Source organism: Hibiscus syriacus, unplaced genomic scaffold (assembly GCF_006381635.1).
Source record: "Hibiscus syriacus cultivar Baekdansim isolate YM2019G1 unplaced genomic scaffold, ASM638163v2 tig00110114_pilon, whole genome shotgun sequence".
In the NCBI taxonomy this organism is placed as follows: domain Eukaryota; kingdom Viridiplantae; phylum Streptophyta; class Magnoliopsida; order Malvales; family Malvaceae; genus Hibiscus; species Hibiscus syriacus.
Genome location: NW_024062594.1, coordinates 2,298,611 through 2,316,031, shown reverse-complemented (window position 1 = coordinate 2,316,031; position 17,421 = coordinate 2,298,611). Strand labels below are relative to the sequence as shown.

General features: G+C 34.5%; 2 protein-coding genes and 1 pseudogene across 2 annotated transcripts; 2 read left to right on the top strand and 1 right to left on the bottom strand.

Moving 5' to 3' along the window:
• The first annotated feature begins 3,183 nt into the window (after positions 1 to 3,183).
• Positions 3,184 to 5,140, top strand: LOC120215076 (annotated as a pseudogene).
• Positions 5,141 to 10,231: 5,091 nt separating this feature from the next.
• Positions 10,232 to 10,558, top strand: LOC120215137 (anther-specific protein BCP1-like). The gene has a single exon (XM_039212896.1). It carries the CDS (start codon positions 10,232 to 10,234, stop codon positions 10,556 to 10,558), a length of 327 nt encoding a protein of 108 aa, XP_039068827.1.
• A 418-nt stretch (positions 10,559 to 10,976) lies between these two features.
• Positions 10,977 to 16,183, bottom strand: LOC120215304 (actin-related protein 3-like). The gene is made up of 9 exons (XM_039213019.1): positions 15,713 to 16,183; positions 15,111 to 15,570; positions 14,352 to 14,497; positions 13,652 to 13,745; positions 13,391 to 13,510; positions 12,604 to 12,714; positions 11,923 to 12,048; positions 11,746 to 11,844; positions 10,977 to 11,268 (listed from the first exon to the last, which is right to left on the bottom strand). Exons 1-9 carry the CDS (start codon positions 15,757 to 15,759, stop codon positions 11,188 to 11,190), a joined length of 1,284 nt encoding a protein of 427 aa, XP_039068950.1. The 5' UTR covers positions 15,760 to 16,183; the 3' UTR covers positions 10,977 to 11,187.
• Between the last annotated feature and the right edge of the window lie 1,238 nt (positions 16,184 to 17,421).

The following is a 17,421-nucleotide window of genomic DNA, read 5'->3' as shown; positions in this document are numbered from 1 at the left end:
AAATAAAATTAAATAGAATCGATAATAATAATAGAACTCAAGTACAATCTCAAATCTCAATTTTGATTTATTTTTGCCATTCTGCAAGTCTCCACCATATTCCATGTGTTTGCTTCATAATGCTCACACTTTCATTTTTTTACTTTAAATCAAATCAATTCATCTCGATGTATGTAATCACTGTTTTAGGTGTTTATCCCTTGAAGTTAACACTGTCTCTCCGAATATTCGTATATCCGAAAATCGGAATGAACAAGTGGTGAGACTGCTCTTCTCTTAACACCGAGAAAAGAAAAACTCATGAAAATTTTTAGGAAAGAAGTAGTTCTTGTAGAAAGCAAATGCTTTGTTTTTGTTTTGTGAATGATAAAAACTGAATAACATCCTCGGCATAGGCTATAGTCATAGACACACAATGAGAAAGAAGCCTTAATTCATGCAGCTGTGTAACAATTATATTAGCTAAAATAAAATCGGTGATTAAGGTGATTTAACTCAACTGTCGAATCTAGTCCAAAAAATGTATAGATTAAATCTACGGAAATCCATCAGTCAACCTATAAAACAGATACAATGCGCATAAACATATCAAAGGCACATATAACCACAATCATGATCACTATAAAAAAACAACAACAACGGCATGCGAGGAAGTTGTCTTGCCACATTCAACAAGGGAGGAAAATAATGACCCTTTAAATTATCCTTTCAAAGAGGTTTTCCTTCTAGTGTAGGATAACATGCTCTTACACTCTTTGAGCATTACCAACATATTACAATCTTAATTACAATTGAATTAATTTTGTTGATGTTCAGTAAAAAATACAATGGCTTAGAATATCTATTTTAGTTTGGATAGATAGGTGGATGCAAATGATGAAGTAACTATACACGATTGTTCCATTTTAGTTGAAGGAAGGTTATAGTCTTCTTTAGGTAATGTCTTGTGTGTTGATTAAGATCTATTGTTGGTCGTTGTCATAAATTCAAATGTAGTGTCTTCTATTATGATATTTTCTCCTAAAGAAAGGTTGATTAAGAATGTAACCATGTGTGCAGTTGTGAGTATACATATGTTGTCCTCATCACACACTTCTCTCTTGACCGACTGCCACCATTGGAATGCTAAATTGACATTGTTGGGAATTGACACTAAATAAATTAATTAAGTACACAAATTTTAAGATAAACTATACGTTTAGTACCTAAACTAATATTTTGATCTATTTTGATATCCAAGCTTTATTTTTTTTTCAAAATCATACCTAATGTTTAGTTTAGGTTTAATTTTGATATTCCACCATTAAAAGTTTGACGATGATGTTGACGTGTCACCATAATGTAATGTCACATCATCATTGAAAAAGAAATAAAAAAATCACGTTATTAGTTCTGTTAATTTTTTAAGGACGGTTATCAAATTGAAACAAACTAGACGTTAGATATGATTTTTTGAAAGAAAAAAAAGCTTAAGTACCAAAACAAAACAAAAATAATAATTTAAGTACTTAACATGTAGTTTACCCTAAGTTTTAATATCAGTCTCTGTATAGAAACCAAAAGGCCAATAATGTGATTTTATTGCAAAAAAAAAACTATGGCTGAGGAGGCACATGATGTAGCATGTGCTTCGACACTTATGGTCAAACCCATCCCCATATCCGCCTGCAAATTAAATTCAGAGCCACAGTTTTAATAATGTCTCTGATCTTTATTCATTTATGTGTATTTCAATGAGGACTTGGTTAAAAAATCAAAACCAAGGTAATTTTTTCAAACATGGTGTTAAAATTAACTTTAAACTTTGTTTTAATATTCATTTTAATCTATATTCGTATTTTAATTTTGAGTTAATTGCATCACATATTCTCAAAGTATGACCCTCATTTTAAATTGGTCCTTAAACTTTTAAATATTTCAATTTCATCCCAGACTTATGACCTTCATTCCAATTTCATCCCAGACTTTTTGAACATTCCAATTTCATGCCAAACTATACATATATACTAATCACATCCCTTGTTAATAAAATCATTAGGCCAAGTTATATTATTATATGTTTGAAAAAACAAAATTTAGGTTAAACTAAGGTTGAAACTAATTACATATTTGGATGATTTTGGGTAGGAAACTGAAATATTCAAAAGTTTGGGATCAATTTAGAAAGAGGTCATTGTTTAGGGATGAAATTAGAATGTTTAAAAGTTTAAGGACTAATTTAGAATGAGAGTCATAGTTTGGGGATAAAATTGGGATATTCAAAATTTTAAGGACCAATTTATAATGAGGGTTATAATTTCGAGACATAAGATGAATTCACAAGTACTAAATTACTGACGTGCTATCTATTATATCACTTAAAGTAATAATATGTCATGTCACAAATAATGATATGTCATATCACGAAAAATCATATGTGATATGACACATTATCCTAAATGATGATATGGTATATATAATGTCACCAAGGTAATGATGTAACATGACTCATGTCACTAGGGCTATAAACAGTCGAACTCGACTTAACTTAAAAAGTTTAAAGTTTAGCTCCACTATGCTCAAAAGTTTACGAGTTTAAATATTGAAGCTTGACTCGAGCTCAAAAAAATTGAACTTAAAACATTCTTAGGCTTAGCTCAATTTAAAGTCGAACATAAATCTTAAGTGTATAAAAACCTTATATTGCATTTTCAAAAATTTAATAAATATTCATATTATTAATAATTTGATTTAAAACAATAAAAATTTAGTATATTATCTTTACGAGTTGTTCGTGAGCTTTTCGAGTCGGGCATCAAATAGTTCATTTCAACTCGTTAAGAACTTGAGTCGAGTTCATTCAGTTCAAGTATTGATCGAGTCAAACTCGAATAACTTACGATCTGTCTGATCTCATTTACAATCCTACATATTATTTAAAGTGATATATTATATATGTGAAAATATTATATCAACACTTACATTGATCCCTAATCAATTAACAATTTCCATCTAATAAAAATTATTTTAACTAAATATTGAAATTAAAACGCTCAAAAAAATAAAATAAAAGTTAAAGTGAACAATGGAATAAATATTGAGACTAATTTTATCATTATACTATTTTTTTCTCACGGGAAATGTAGGTGTGAAGGAGAAAGAAAGGAAGAAAGAGAGGGAAATTGTCTTAACAAAAGGGTTTAATGGCAATCCCATTCCCCTGCTTTATAAAACCCTCCTCTCATCTCACTTGCTCAGAATTTCTCTCACTTTCTACATTCACACACTTCATTAAGCAATAAAAACAAAAGGGTACATTCTCCTTCTTTCTACTGTTTTCCCCTCTCATGGCTCCCACCCTTGTTTTCTCCTCACCAGTTCAGGACCCCGACCAAGTTGTCCAACAACTCAATCAGTACGTTTTACTTTCTCTCATCAATGCCGGTTTTCTCCTCACCAGTTCAGGACCCCGACCAAGTTGTCCAACAACTCAATCAGTACGTTTTACTTTCTCTCATCAATGCCGACTCCATTTTCATTCGTTTTTTTGTTTTAATTTCCTTTACTGCAGGAGCATTAGAAATGCTACCATGGCGAGGAGGAGCTCGGGGTTTCTCTCGTGTGGAACCGGCAATCCAATCGACGATTGCTGGCGGTGCGACCCTCATTGGGAAAAGAACCGTCGGAGGCCATCGGGTTCGGCAAGCATGCCATTGGTGGGAGGGATGGGAAAATATACGTGGTGACCGACTCAAGTGATCACGACTCCGTTAATCCTAAACCCGGAACCCTTCGACATGCTGTCATTCAAGATGAACCGTTATGGATCATTTTCGCTCGTGACATGAAGATCAAATTGAAGGAGGAATTGCTTATGAACTCGTTCAAGACCATCGATGGGCGAGGCGCCGACATCCACATCGCCGGTGGACCATGCATTACTGTTCAGTACGTGACCAACATCATCATCCACGGGATCAACATTCATGATTGCAAGAGAGGAAGGAATGCTTATGTCAGGGACTCTCCTAGCCATTACAGTCGGAGGACGATATCGAATGGCGACCGGGTATCAATATTTGGAGGTAGCCATGTTTGGGTAGATCATTGCTCGTTGTCGAACTACAACGACGGGCTGTTCGACGCCATTCACGGGTTCCACCACCAGCACCATTTTGAATAACTACTTGACACATCATAACAAGGTCATGCTATTGGGGACATAGTGACACTATATAAACAGATAGAAACATGCAAGTCACCATTGCCTTTAATCACTTCGGAGAAGGACTTGTACAAAGAATGCCAATGTAAAAAAAATTACTCACAGTAAAAAATTACCCTCAATCCATTTTTTTAACATTTTACATTGTTTATGCGTTACCGATTTTATTATTATTTTTTTAATAAAATCGGTAAAAAATTACCTAAAACATTATTATTTCTATTTAAAACATTAACGTTTTTTAACATTTCTGGTAAAGTGCCCAATAATAATAAAATCGATAGAAAAAATAATATTTTAGGTAACGTTTTACCGGATATGTTAACAAAACTAAAACAACCAATAATAACAAAACCGGTAGAAATAATAATATTTCCGATAATTTTTTACCGGTTTTGTTAAAAAAATAATAACAAAATCAATAGTCCATTTTCTTAACCGTATATTAAGACTGTCGCACGTGAGACTTTCACGGTAGGCATGGTATTTCCGCGTGGTAAACAATGATTATACCCATTGGGAAATGTATGCAATCGGCGGCAGTGCCGATCCTACAATCAACAGCCAAGGCAATAGATTCCTTGCACCAAATGATGCAGACAACAAGGAGGTCTAAACAATTAAGTCATTGATTTGTTCCAAGAGGCAAAAGGGTAAGCTTTTAAACTAACATATTTACATTATATGTGCTACAAATTTCAGGTGACGAAACATGAGGATGCACCGCAAAGCCAATGGAAGCATTGGAATTGGAGATCGGAAGGGGATTTGATGTTGAACGGAGCATTCTTCATCGCATCCGGAACCAGAGCCTCATCGAGTTACGCCAAGGCATCGAGCTTGGGCGCGAGACCATCGTCGCTGGTCAACTCGCTCACTGCAGGGGCTGGTGCACTTGTTTGCAAGAAGGGATCGCGTTGCTAGTGATAGTAGTATACAATCTTTACTGAATTATATCAGCCTGTTTCTGTAAAAGCCCCCAACCAGCTACCAGAAAACAAGAGCTGAAAACATGTTGATAAATTGTACGTTCAGTTGAATCAATGAATTCCAGCTTTTCTAAGCCATCTATATGATGTACGTTGGTTCCTTGGCAAGCTTTGGGGACTTGAAAAATATGAATGGATGAGGCTGTGTCATTCAGCTTCCACCGACACTATTAAAGCACATGTGATCCGACAGTTGCAGTCGTCATAAAAGACACCATCCCATCCATTAAAAAGATATAAAAAGATGATATAAATATTATTTAAAAAAATATCTTGTAAAGAATTATGATAATTTTATCAAAATAATATTTTTAAAATTATTTTTCGAAAAATACGTTGCAAAAGGAGCGAATTTACCAACATGGTGCTTAACTGCTTATCTTACTTGCGAGAGCACAAACACAAACTAGACAGCAACGACGGTGGAACGCATCTATCAGCTTGTGCAATTACGTGCTTAAAATAGAGAACATATTCGTCAAAATGAAAAATTGATTTGAACGATAACTATTCTTATAAATATCATGCTTGAATATAAAATTTTAGAAATAATAATCATTACTTTAAATACTAAGGTAATTTAGTTAGTGTGAAATAAAATTAAGAGTAAAGTATAGTAATAGTCACTGAATTTTTCTAAAACTTTTATTTAGGTCTCCAACTTTTAAAACTTACAATATAGTCCCCCAACATTTAGTTCGCTTGCTATATGGTCCCAGACGTAACCGGCCGTTTGACGTCGTTACACTGGCGTTAGTACGTTTGCAATATGGTCACTGAACTTTTCAGGTGCTTGCATTTAGGTCCCTCAACTTTTAAAACTTGCAACACAGTCCTTAATTTCATTCTAAACCCCAAATTCCTTTTCGATCTTGAATTTCCTTTTTCGTTTCTCTCTTCTCATTTCCAACGTAACTTTTCAGTCGGTGATGTTTGGAAAATTCTAATCTAACTTTGAATTATGTGGAGGTGTTGGGCGTTAGTACGTTTGTAATATGGTCACTGAACTTTTCAGTGCTTGCATTTAGGTCCCTCAACTTTAAAACTTGCAACACAGTCCTTAATTTCATTCTAAACCCCAAATTCCTTTTCGATCTTGAATTTCCTTTTTCGTTTCTCTCTTCTCATTTCCAACGTAACTTTTCAGTCGGTGATGCATGGGAAATTCTAATCTAACTTTGAATTATGTGGAGGTGTTGACTTGAATAAGAGTCCTTTGAGAGAAGACCAGACCAATAGACTATCGGGACCATTAACGATTCAAGGTGTAATGTTAGATACATGTAAACTCAGGTGAAGCATAAATGTTCGATGAAATGCTTGTGAGAAAAAATGGTGTTAGAAATGCAGGGTTGACAAATACTACTAAGATGAACTAAGTATCATTGTTGAAAGTCACCAACAAAGCTGGAATTATTTTGTATAAATGACATCTAATTATTTATTCGTTTAATCCTTGTGGTTAAAGATTTTCCAACAAATGATCAAATATAATGAAATCCCAAACAACACATTCACCTCTTAGTCTCTTTCGCAACTCGAAAGGCATCATGACAGGGTCAAGTAGCTGCTCCAAATATACTACCCTGTCATGATGCCTTTAGAGTTGCGTGCATGCAAAATTGTCTTCTAAAGATATAATTCAATACAATTCAACTGTAAAATTTCCAAAACATGTAAAAAAAATCCAATTCGTTCACGATATATCAGTCCCATAATCAACATGAACTTATTAAAAAGAATACGAGCTCACAGGACGCCGAAAACCACAGGTCGAATCAATACAATTCCTAGTAAACTAGTAGCAGCAATCTCTCGGATTGAGCTTGGAGATTTCACTATGTCGATACTCACAACTAATTCCCTGATTTAAAGAAAAACCAAACAAGAAATCAATTTTTTTTTGCCTAGGACCATATTTCACTTCTATTCTGATAGACTGAATATCTTTCATAAGGAGTACTAAAAGTTTTGATTAAGAAGAAAGAAAGAAAATTAGATGGTTTTGGTTCAAAACTAACACTGAATATCTAGATAATTGACATGCAGTTCCAGAAACATAAAAATTTCAACAAAAAACACACAATGCGAGCTGAAAATGGGAAAATGCGAAAGAGTAAAAGCTTACTTCCAGATAGCCCAAAAGATAAAAATAAATACCTTGTTGCAAGTGAGGGGAGAGGCTAAGAAATAAACGCAATCGGTGTTGCGTTCCATCAATTCTTCATCCAATTATTTCATATGCAATCACAACCTTCATATCACTATTTAACCATATCATATATGATCAATCATTAACAAATAATAACATGACATCTTATAATAAAGTAAATGCTTTTTATGTCTTTTATGTGCCCATGTACATTACTGAGAACTTAAGGTATGCGAGTACATTGAGGTTGTGCACATATGATGTCACCACAACTCGTATAAATTTTCCACTGAGTGGCATATAAAATTATCTCGAATAACCTCATATATGTCCCGAAGGACCTCGTATATGTCCCGAAAGACCTCGTAGAACCCTTGACTCTTGGCATGCCAATTATACTCACAGCTCTCATATCACATAACATGGGCTTGAACATTTATATATCTCATGTGTTCATATAGTCAACTAATCCATCACTTATACATGTACTCATGTAACTCATATCATTTCTCATATAATCACATATTTTCTATCTCATAACATATGTCATATGTACATATAATCATCTATCTTATATCATATAGCTTATATTGTTTGTTTATGTTCACATGGATCACATAGCATATATAAAAACATATAAACATGTATCACCCATGCAGGTACTCATAATGATCATAACTTATGCATATTCATAACTATTGAACCATGAAATTTAAACATATGAAATAGACTTATCACAAGTCTTGTTTCCATAAAACAACATCTATACTATATTATGCACTCACCTTAGCCTCACTTAGTCCAATCAACTCCTATAACTCGTTATCTTTCGGTCGATCGATCTTAACTCTTCGACTATTCCGAAACTTGTTTATGTTCAAGATCTACACCAATGTAAATTTGATATGGATATTAGAATTCTAAACCTTATGAGTCAATCATTAATAATATAGGCTAAAAGAAGTATCTAATTCACATTTTCACTTTGAGTAGTATCGGTACCCAATGTATGGCACATATACTTCCTTTGTTGTGGTATCGATACTATGCTTTGGTATCGATACCATTTCCCGGTTCTGGAATTCTATTTCAAAAATGGTATCGATACTCTTCTATTGGTATCAGTACCCTTGGGTATCGATACTACCGTTTAAGTATCGATACCCCTTGAATAACTTATCCACTTTTTGCTTTTGGTATTGATACTGTTCATACAGTATCGATACCCTACTACAAATATCACCCATTTCACTTTTGAAGTATTAATACTGGATTAACCAGTACCGATACTCCTTACCTAGAAGTCACTCCTTAAACCCGAAAATTTACCAATACTCACTTAAACCTTCCATTTTAAACTCCCTTCTTGCCACTAAACTTAACTACTTACTCAAATCATTTTATATCCATATAAAGCATTGTTATCTTCAATATCTCATCCAAATTCTTGAAACCAAGAATCTTACTAAATTTTTAACATGTTCTAATTTCATTTCTAACACTTCATACTTCTTAATTTAAGTGATGAAAAATCAAATTTAATCTTAAACTTTACTTACTAACTTCTTTTCACAATTTCGCTTAATCACCTCCTATCTTAAATCTTTCCTAACTCCTTCATTTTTTAGTTTTAAGACAACTTAAGCTTTCCTTAAGCTTAAGTATTACCCAAAGAACATAAACCAAGCTTAATTTTAATAATAAATAAACTAATATGAAACTTACCTTGACAATTTGGGGTTCACATTTGAATAAACAAGAAAGATGAAGAGTTCTCTGGAAATCTTTGATTTTTCCTCCCTCAAGCTCCACGTGTATATATCATCACCATAACAAATTTTTAATTCATTTACTTTCCAAATGACCATTTTTCCCTTCTAATCATCCTTCTTTTCTATTTGGTCCTACACAAAATATTACACTTCCATGAACTTTTCAATTTATCTAATTTAGTCACTAAACTCTAGAATTTAAATTTGGTCACTAACCCGATATTTGGGATGTTACACTAACATTACACCTTGAATCATTGATGGTCCCGATAGTTCCTTGGTAGGGTTTTCTTTCAATATACCCTTATTCAAGTCAACACATCCACATAATTCAAAGTTAGATTAGAATTTCCCATGCATCACCATATGAAAAGTTACGCAGGAAATGAGAAAAGAGAAGCGAAAAAGGAAATTTGAGATCAAAAAGGAATTTGGGGTTTAAAATGAAATTGAGGATTGTGTTGCAAGTTTTAAAAGTTGGGGGACCTAAATGCAAGCACCTGAAAAGTTCAGTGAACATATTGCAAATGTACTAACGACAGTGTAACGGCGTCAAACGGCCGGTTACGTCGGGGACCATATTGCAAACAGACTAAATGTTGGGGGATTGTATTGGAAACGAACTAAATGTTGGGGGACTGTATTGCAAGTTTTAAAAGTTAGGGACCTAAATGAAAGCTTTAGAAAAGTTCAGTGACCATTACTATACTTTACCCTAAAATTAAATACAAACTTTTATAAAAATTAGATCCTTAACATAATTGAGCAGTTGATAAAATTAGAAAAAAAAATAAACGGATAAAAGGAGTAACCAATTAATTTGAACAAAAAATAGTATTAACCAGCAACAACCTGTAGTTGATAAATATGCATGGTTTTCCTGAATCCTGGCAATGTGCTTAAACTTCGAAACCGTGCTTTATGCTGAAGCGTTGCCCTATTTTTGGCCAAATTCAACCCCATATATACCTCTCCCGCTCCCTCTCCATAATTGTGCGGTGCGGGTATAAATCAAATCTTCAGAGAACAACAGCACCACATTTCTTACAAATTACTGCTAGTTGTTCTCCTAGAGAAACCTTCGAGAAAAATCCAAACCCGAAAAGAAACAGTAATGGCACGCCAAATCTTTGCTTTTGCTTTGGTCTTAATTGCTTTAATCGGGTTGGTTTCCGCTGCCAATGATGCTGATAGTACACCACTTGGTCCCGCCATTGCATCCACCATACCAGATGTTAAAATCATCGGTACCATTGATGACGCAAGTGCACCATCTCCGAATGCTGCTGCTATTGATGTTGTTGCTACCCCTCTTGGCAGTGGGCCGGATGCTAAAAATTTTGCTCCTCCTCCTAGTGATGCAACCACTGTTGGTGTCTCCACCATACAGGCAGCGGCCATCACCGGGGCAGTTGTCATAGCTGGCTACTTCGTCTTCTAAATTAGTTTCGTTTAATGGAAGTGTCTTAAACCTCAAAAAGCAGACTTCTTAGCATGAAAACTTTGAGATTTGCATATGGCAGCTGCTTGAACGTTTATATGAACTAACAGAAGAATATAAGTTCCTTTTCTTTTCATAACGAAACCCGTAGAATCGAATGTTCAAAACTTGGATTAATATTACCGGAGACAAGAAGACTAATATCAATTACAAGAATGTCAGGAAACAGATTCTTAAATGCTTTAATACAGAGAATGTACCTAAACTTTATAAAATCCCTATCACCTAACAGCTAAAACACTATAAAAGGTATTCAGCTCTCAGAATTTTTACCCCAACTATTTGATGCATGAGTGTTGACAGGGCATGATGGAAACAAGTTCAATGCATTCCTAGGCTGCTGTGAGGACCCTTTTTAACTATGGATCGAAGAATGAATGAAACAACTTCCCTTTCTGAACCACTGCAATTGAAGACTGGCTGCCATGTTTTATACCTCTTACCACAATACATACAAGCACCGACCGGAGACGAAATGAGGTACTTAACTTGATGTGCAAGATGAAAGTGGAAACAGCAAGTCATGAACTCGAGCATTATCATAATCAGCTGAAAATTGGACATCTTCCTCAATACATGCCCTTAAAAACAGGATTTGTTCGGCAAATGCTGGCTCCATATTCCTCATATTCAGCTTTTGTATGACATGCCTACACATTGCAATGGTTAGGAGACTTAGAGCCAAAATCCAAATCTTAGACTGAACTACACAATGCTAATGGCAAGCGTATCGGGTAATAGACAAATCAATCAAGCAAGAACTGTGACAAACCATAAATGCTAAAATCAATGCCATTCATCAGCCCGTATAGAGAAAAGAGACTAAGGGGTTGTTTGTTTAGTTCTGAATGGAACCATTCAGCACTGAATACAGAACCGTTCAGCATTCAGCGTGTTTGTTTCTCATCTCTAATGATTCAGTGCTGACTGATTCCGCAAAACAGTGCTGAATGATTCAGCATCAAATTACATTCTGAATGATTCAGAGCCATTATCAAACAACATGTCACATTCAGAACTAATTCATACAGAGCCTCTGAATTATTGAGCATTTGAATCATTCAACGCTTAATCATTATGAAATAAACAAACAGCCCCTAAGATGAGTTTAAAGTAGAGATTCATACCGCAAAAAATTCAGGTGTTGATGCAAGTACAGAACCTCCAAACCATACCGCAAATCTTTGGATAGGATGACCAACTACATTAACTTCAACGGGTTGTGACTGGAAGGTGAAGGCCAAAACAGGATTAGCAGTTAGCTTTTAAAAATACACAACAGGATGAAAATATAGGCAAATTACTTTTATTTCCCCCCCAACTCGAATATCAGATGCATGAACTCGGGCATCTACAATCTTTTTCAGATCTCGCTGCAACCTTCTGTGGAAGTCTTTGAACATGGTTGATCCACCAGATAATACTATGTTCTGAAAAATGTTTTGATAGTGAAAAGAGAGCATTAAATTATTTATAGAGATTTATGACAAAACAAGTGAAAAATCATTATCTTGTCAAGTCAGTCATCAGTCTTGTGTATTTAACTTCAAGCTTTCTTTACTTTTTTGGTAAGTATCAACAACGTAACCAACAGTTGGCACAAGCCATTATCAACATACTGCCACTAGGCAAAGAATTTTTTTGGTTAAAAAAAGTAGTAATAAAACAGCTATGACTTTGAATATAGAGATTAGAATCATACCTGGTATGAAAAAATAAAATCTAATCAGCTCAAAAATAAAAACACTGATTCAAGAGTTTCGAATGAAAAAATCACATATCAAGAACATCATCCTACTGAAGTTCAATAAAAAGACACTGTTCTATCAAGAAGAAAAGTGCATGACCTCCAGGTGAATCCTTAATCAGTACATCTCAGCTTTCAACTGTGATACTTTCTTATCGTCTCATTTGGATCTATCTTAGCTAAGAACCAAAAAATTGCAAACTGCTTCTCTTTTTCTAATGAGAGTATTATACTTCACCTTATACAAAGCTCTTCTGGTGTCAATTGGTGCCGACTGAATGCACATATCTATTACAGCTGGTAAGGGAGTAGTAAAATCACTGCTATAGATCTCAGGACTGAAGAAAACCTGTCAAACCAACCAATACAGAAACATCAGCAACAAGATTCAAGAAGCAATTTATAAGCAGTAAAGTTCATCAAAAAAAATTTCTCAAACAGCAGTGTATTATCAACTACCTAGTTGTAACATCAGAGTACAAAAATGCCAAAATCATACAATTAAGAATTTAACCGGCACCTAGAAATCAATAAAAACTTATATTCTATTCTCCATACACCACAATTCTGTTTCTGTTGATGGAACTTGACATTTAGACGAGGAAATATTTTGTTATAGTTGGTCTACACCAACTTATTGTTAGCAATATCACAGCGAGGGCATACTTATATGCTTATATGTGAAGAAAGATTTTTAGTATAGCCAGATCAGAGAAAAGAGTGGGAGGAATCTGCTTGTTGACAGATAAGCATTGGCATCAAATGATAGCAGCAAGCAACCAGGTATGCGTGTGATATATTTATATTAATAGAAGCGTAAATCTTCATAAGGCAGCCAAGAGTCTAACCACTTGAAAGAGTCAGCAAATCAGGTCCTTAAATTGGTCCACAAGAACATGTTATTCTAGTAGCGATATCCTGACTAACCCCAACCCCAAAAATACTTAATAATTATGGATAAATGCCAAAAGTTGCAGTAATCTTAAACGTAAGGATTGAGTTTGAAAGGGAAAAAGAGGACAAACCTCGGGGCCTAAAAATCGTTCATAACCAATGTCACAGGAGTATGGTGCGCCAGTCTTCGGTCTAATACCCCTCCAATGTTTGATATACTTTCCAGGTTCTTTGTCGTGCTTGTTGAACTCCTAAATAATATTATCAAATTACCATTGGAATGTCAGAACATGTCAACTCCATTACAGTATCTCATGCCAGGTAAAAATCATGAGGTGAAACTCATGCCAAAACATTTTACAAAATCATAATCCAGTGAAATAAAATATGACCTTGACTATATCAGAACATGTATAGCAGTACATTTCCTTCACTTTTCGAGCAGCTTCAAATGAGTCCTCCGGTGGAATTTTCTCTCCTCTTTCCTGAAAATAATGGTGTCAAAAGACAAGAATTCAAGAAATAATGCATTAAGATTATTCTACAATCTCCATAGCCACAAATCAAAGCTACACGCATACAAGATAACTATAGAAGAGAAACATTTAAAGCCCAACACCTTTGAGCTTTTAAAGAAGCAATCTCAAGCAGAATAATAAGAACAAGAGGGGTAAAAAAGACACATTAATTTGGCCAACCAACTGTGAATAGCTTTTGTTGTCAAATTAAATCTAGCATTCTTCAATGGCCATAAAATTTGAAACATCATTCAGTCAAAGAAGATACCACACACCCCATACGGCAATTGGAAGAATGCATGATAGTGATACTATCACAACTAGGACTGGGTAATTGAGAGTATGGTACTAGAAGTACATATTACATAAGCATATAAATCCAACCATATAGAAGGCCGAATTGTTCTAAGAAAAGTAGACAAGTTTCTCATCAGGACATATAAATAACAAGAAGTACTAGAAATCTTGAATAAATAGTAAATGGATACCAAAGTACTATAAAAACAAACTTTCTAATATCAAGAAGCAGAAACTACTTTTTTGTTCATGATAGGGAGTCGAGGAAAAAAAATACCGCATAAGTTGTTGTATGAAGAGTGTAACATCTTTTCCAGCTATTGGAATTGACTTAATGCTGCTCCCAATAACATAACCATCAGCAACAGGTACAATATGAGTAGCCCCATCTCCAACATCCACTACAACTCCTGTCATCTCACACTAAAGAAAATTGTGTCAATCTAAATGGAAGCGAAACTATATAGGATGATTAGCAAGATAATAAATGCACATAATGTAGATCATACAGCTAAGAAAAAGAAAAATATTTTATGAAGTTGGCAAAGACTTTTAAGCTCATAACAAGTAACAACACCATGAAGCTTAATGTCCTGAAAATATGAAGACTGGATAAATTTATACAAATCTGATTGTATTCGCTACAAAACACCGTTGATTAAAAATGTACTCCTACAGTGTCTATTATAGCACGTTCTCATATACAATGACACCATATATCACCTATTCCATTGATAACTTAAAAAAGTAGATCAAGAAAAAGTTAGTTCAGGCAATTTAAGGGAGAGAAATAATTAATATTGCACTGATTGCTCAATTACTAAATGGCTTTAAATCAATTAGTTGATGACTGAATAGCTGATCATTCCAGAACCAACATTCATACACAGAGTTTAGAGGTTTCGTTTATTACAATAAATAATAACGATCACAGAGAGTCAAGGAACCAAACTTATACAATTAATGAGCTGGTAAATATCTAACCAAAACAGAGAACAAAAGAAAAAACACATGATTCAGGAAATCAGTCACCAACCTTAGAGGTAGTGTACCCAGCTGCTAAAGCAAGCACAGAATTCACAGCAATGTAAAGCCCTGGAACATTAAACGTCTCAAACATAATTTCGCCTGTATATTCTCGATTCTCAGGAGCAGTAAGAGGACTCTCAGTCAACAAAAAGTAATGATCCTCAGGATCACACCGTAAATAATTGAAAATACATTGCTGCCAATACCGTTCCATGGCATCCCAGTTATAAACTTGACCATGCTTAATAGGATAGGTAAGGTTATAAGTGTTACTCGATCTTGATTTCGTCAGTGCTTCATCTCCAATAAAGAAATCAAGATCTGCCATCACCCCAGCTGAATACTGACTTGACCAATTTGACTTGGAAGAAGTTCTGGATTGATTGAGAAACGACTCGTTAAGCGCTACTACTGTTGGCTGAATAAAACACGGCTCTACATTACCCGCAAATCCCATTTTGGTATATCTGCCAAAAAGGACCAATTCGAGAAAAGGAAATCGATTAGAGTAAAAAGAGAAATATCAACAGTGGAATTTTATCAAACAGATTGTGAGCAATGTATGTACAGCCATAACAAGTCAACAGAAAGGAAAAAAGATAAACCTACCCGGTACCGTTGTCAATGACGACAGCGGGGCGAGAAGTTGGGCCCATCGAGAATCAAAACGGAAGCTTGAGAGTTGTTGGGTGTTGTGGTGGATCTGCGAGCAAGATCCGAGAGAGAATTGGGGGCAAGAGATCATGGTCATGAAGCGCGCTTGAAGAAGCGCAGATAAGGAGAAGCAAGCTTCCCCCCGATGGCACTGTTGATTGGATCCCAACCAAAAAAAGCAAGCGACGGTTCAACGGTATTAGCTTCTTCAAAACAGCAGTTGTTCGTTAGCGATGTGCCAAAGTGTATAGAATCACGTCAAACAACCCATTAAAAAACTCCAATCTTCATCAAAACTCCAAATTCCCTTTCCTTTCCCTTTCTCTTTCTCTCTCTCTTTATTGATACTTTTCTTAGCAATCAAACAATAAGAAAGAAAGACAAAGCACCAACCTTCCGTTCTTTTCCCTTTTTCCTTTCTCTTTTTCTTCTTAAATGCTTGGAGATGTACGGCTGCCTCTATTTTGACCAAGTGGTAATAGTAAATTAGTAAGTAGTAACAAGACAGTCTGTAAATGGATAAAACGGAAATTTTCAATACATGAAATTGAAATTGGGGGAATTGGAATCCAATTCTATCAATTCTCATATTTGGTTCAATTTTTTAAAGGAATTGAAATTTATTATGGCTTCAATTTTCCATCAAACGAAGGAAAATGAATTTCATCCAAAAATGGATGGAAAAATTTCTTTATCGGAAGGAATTGAAATTTGACCATATTACCCTCATCAATCTTTTGGTAACTTATTCATATATTGAATACAAATATTTTTTTATTATTTTAGGTCGGGTCGGATTTCTAATTGGGTCGGGTCGGGTGAAACTTTATTTTGGTCGGCCCGGGTCAGTTTTTTTAAGTGTGATATTCGGGTCGAGTTTGGGTTTAGGGTGAAAAATACCCGACCCGAAAATATATATAATTTTACCTTATATATTTAGGAATAATTACAATAATACCACTCTATATATATATTTTTCAATTAAGTCACTGTTTTTATTGAATAAAAATAGTTTTTTTTTATTTCGGGTCGGGTCGGATTTCTAATTCATATATTCGGGTCGGGTCGGGTGAAACTTTATTTTGTTCGGGTCGGGTTTTTAAGTGTGATATTCGGGTCGAGTCGGGTCAGGTTTTTATTATTTCGTGTCGGGGTCGATTTCTACTTCATATATTGAATAAAATAGATTTTGGTTATTTTTGATAACTAATTACTCCGATTGGAATGTATATAATTTGCTCTATATTTTGGTAACTATTAACATATTGATTGCGATGATTTTAACTTATGATGTTTATTAGCATGATTTTTATAATTTATTGAAATGAATAATCAATCAATAAAATGAAAATTTAATTTTTTTTTAATTTTTTTTAAATATATTACTATATGTAAGTTGTAAAACAAACTAAAATAAAGAAAAAAAAATAAGAAGGGCAATTCTGTCATTTTACATTATTGAAATCAAATTCATTTGACATGTCTGTGAACCAAACAAAATATGGAATTAGATTTCAATTCCATTTCCTGCCAACCAAACAGAATATGAAATTGGATTTTAATTCCTGACAGATTCCAATTCCTTTACAGATTCTAATTCCCTCAGAAACATCCACGAACCAAACGCCACCCTAATGTTTTGGTCACCTAAAATAAAATTCTTT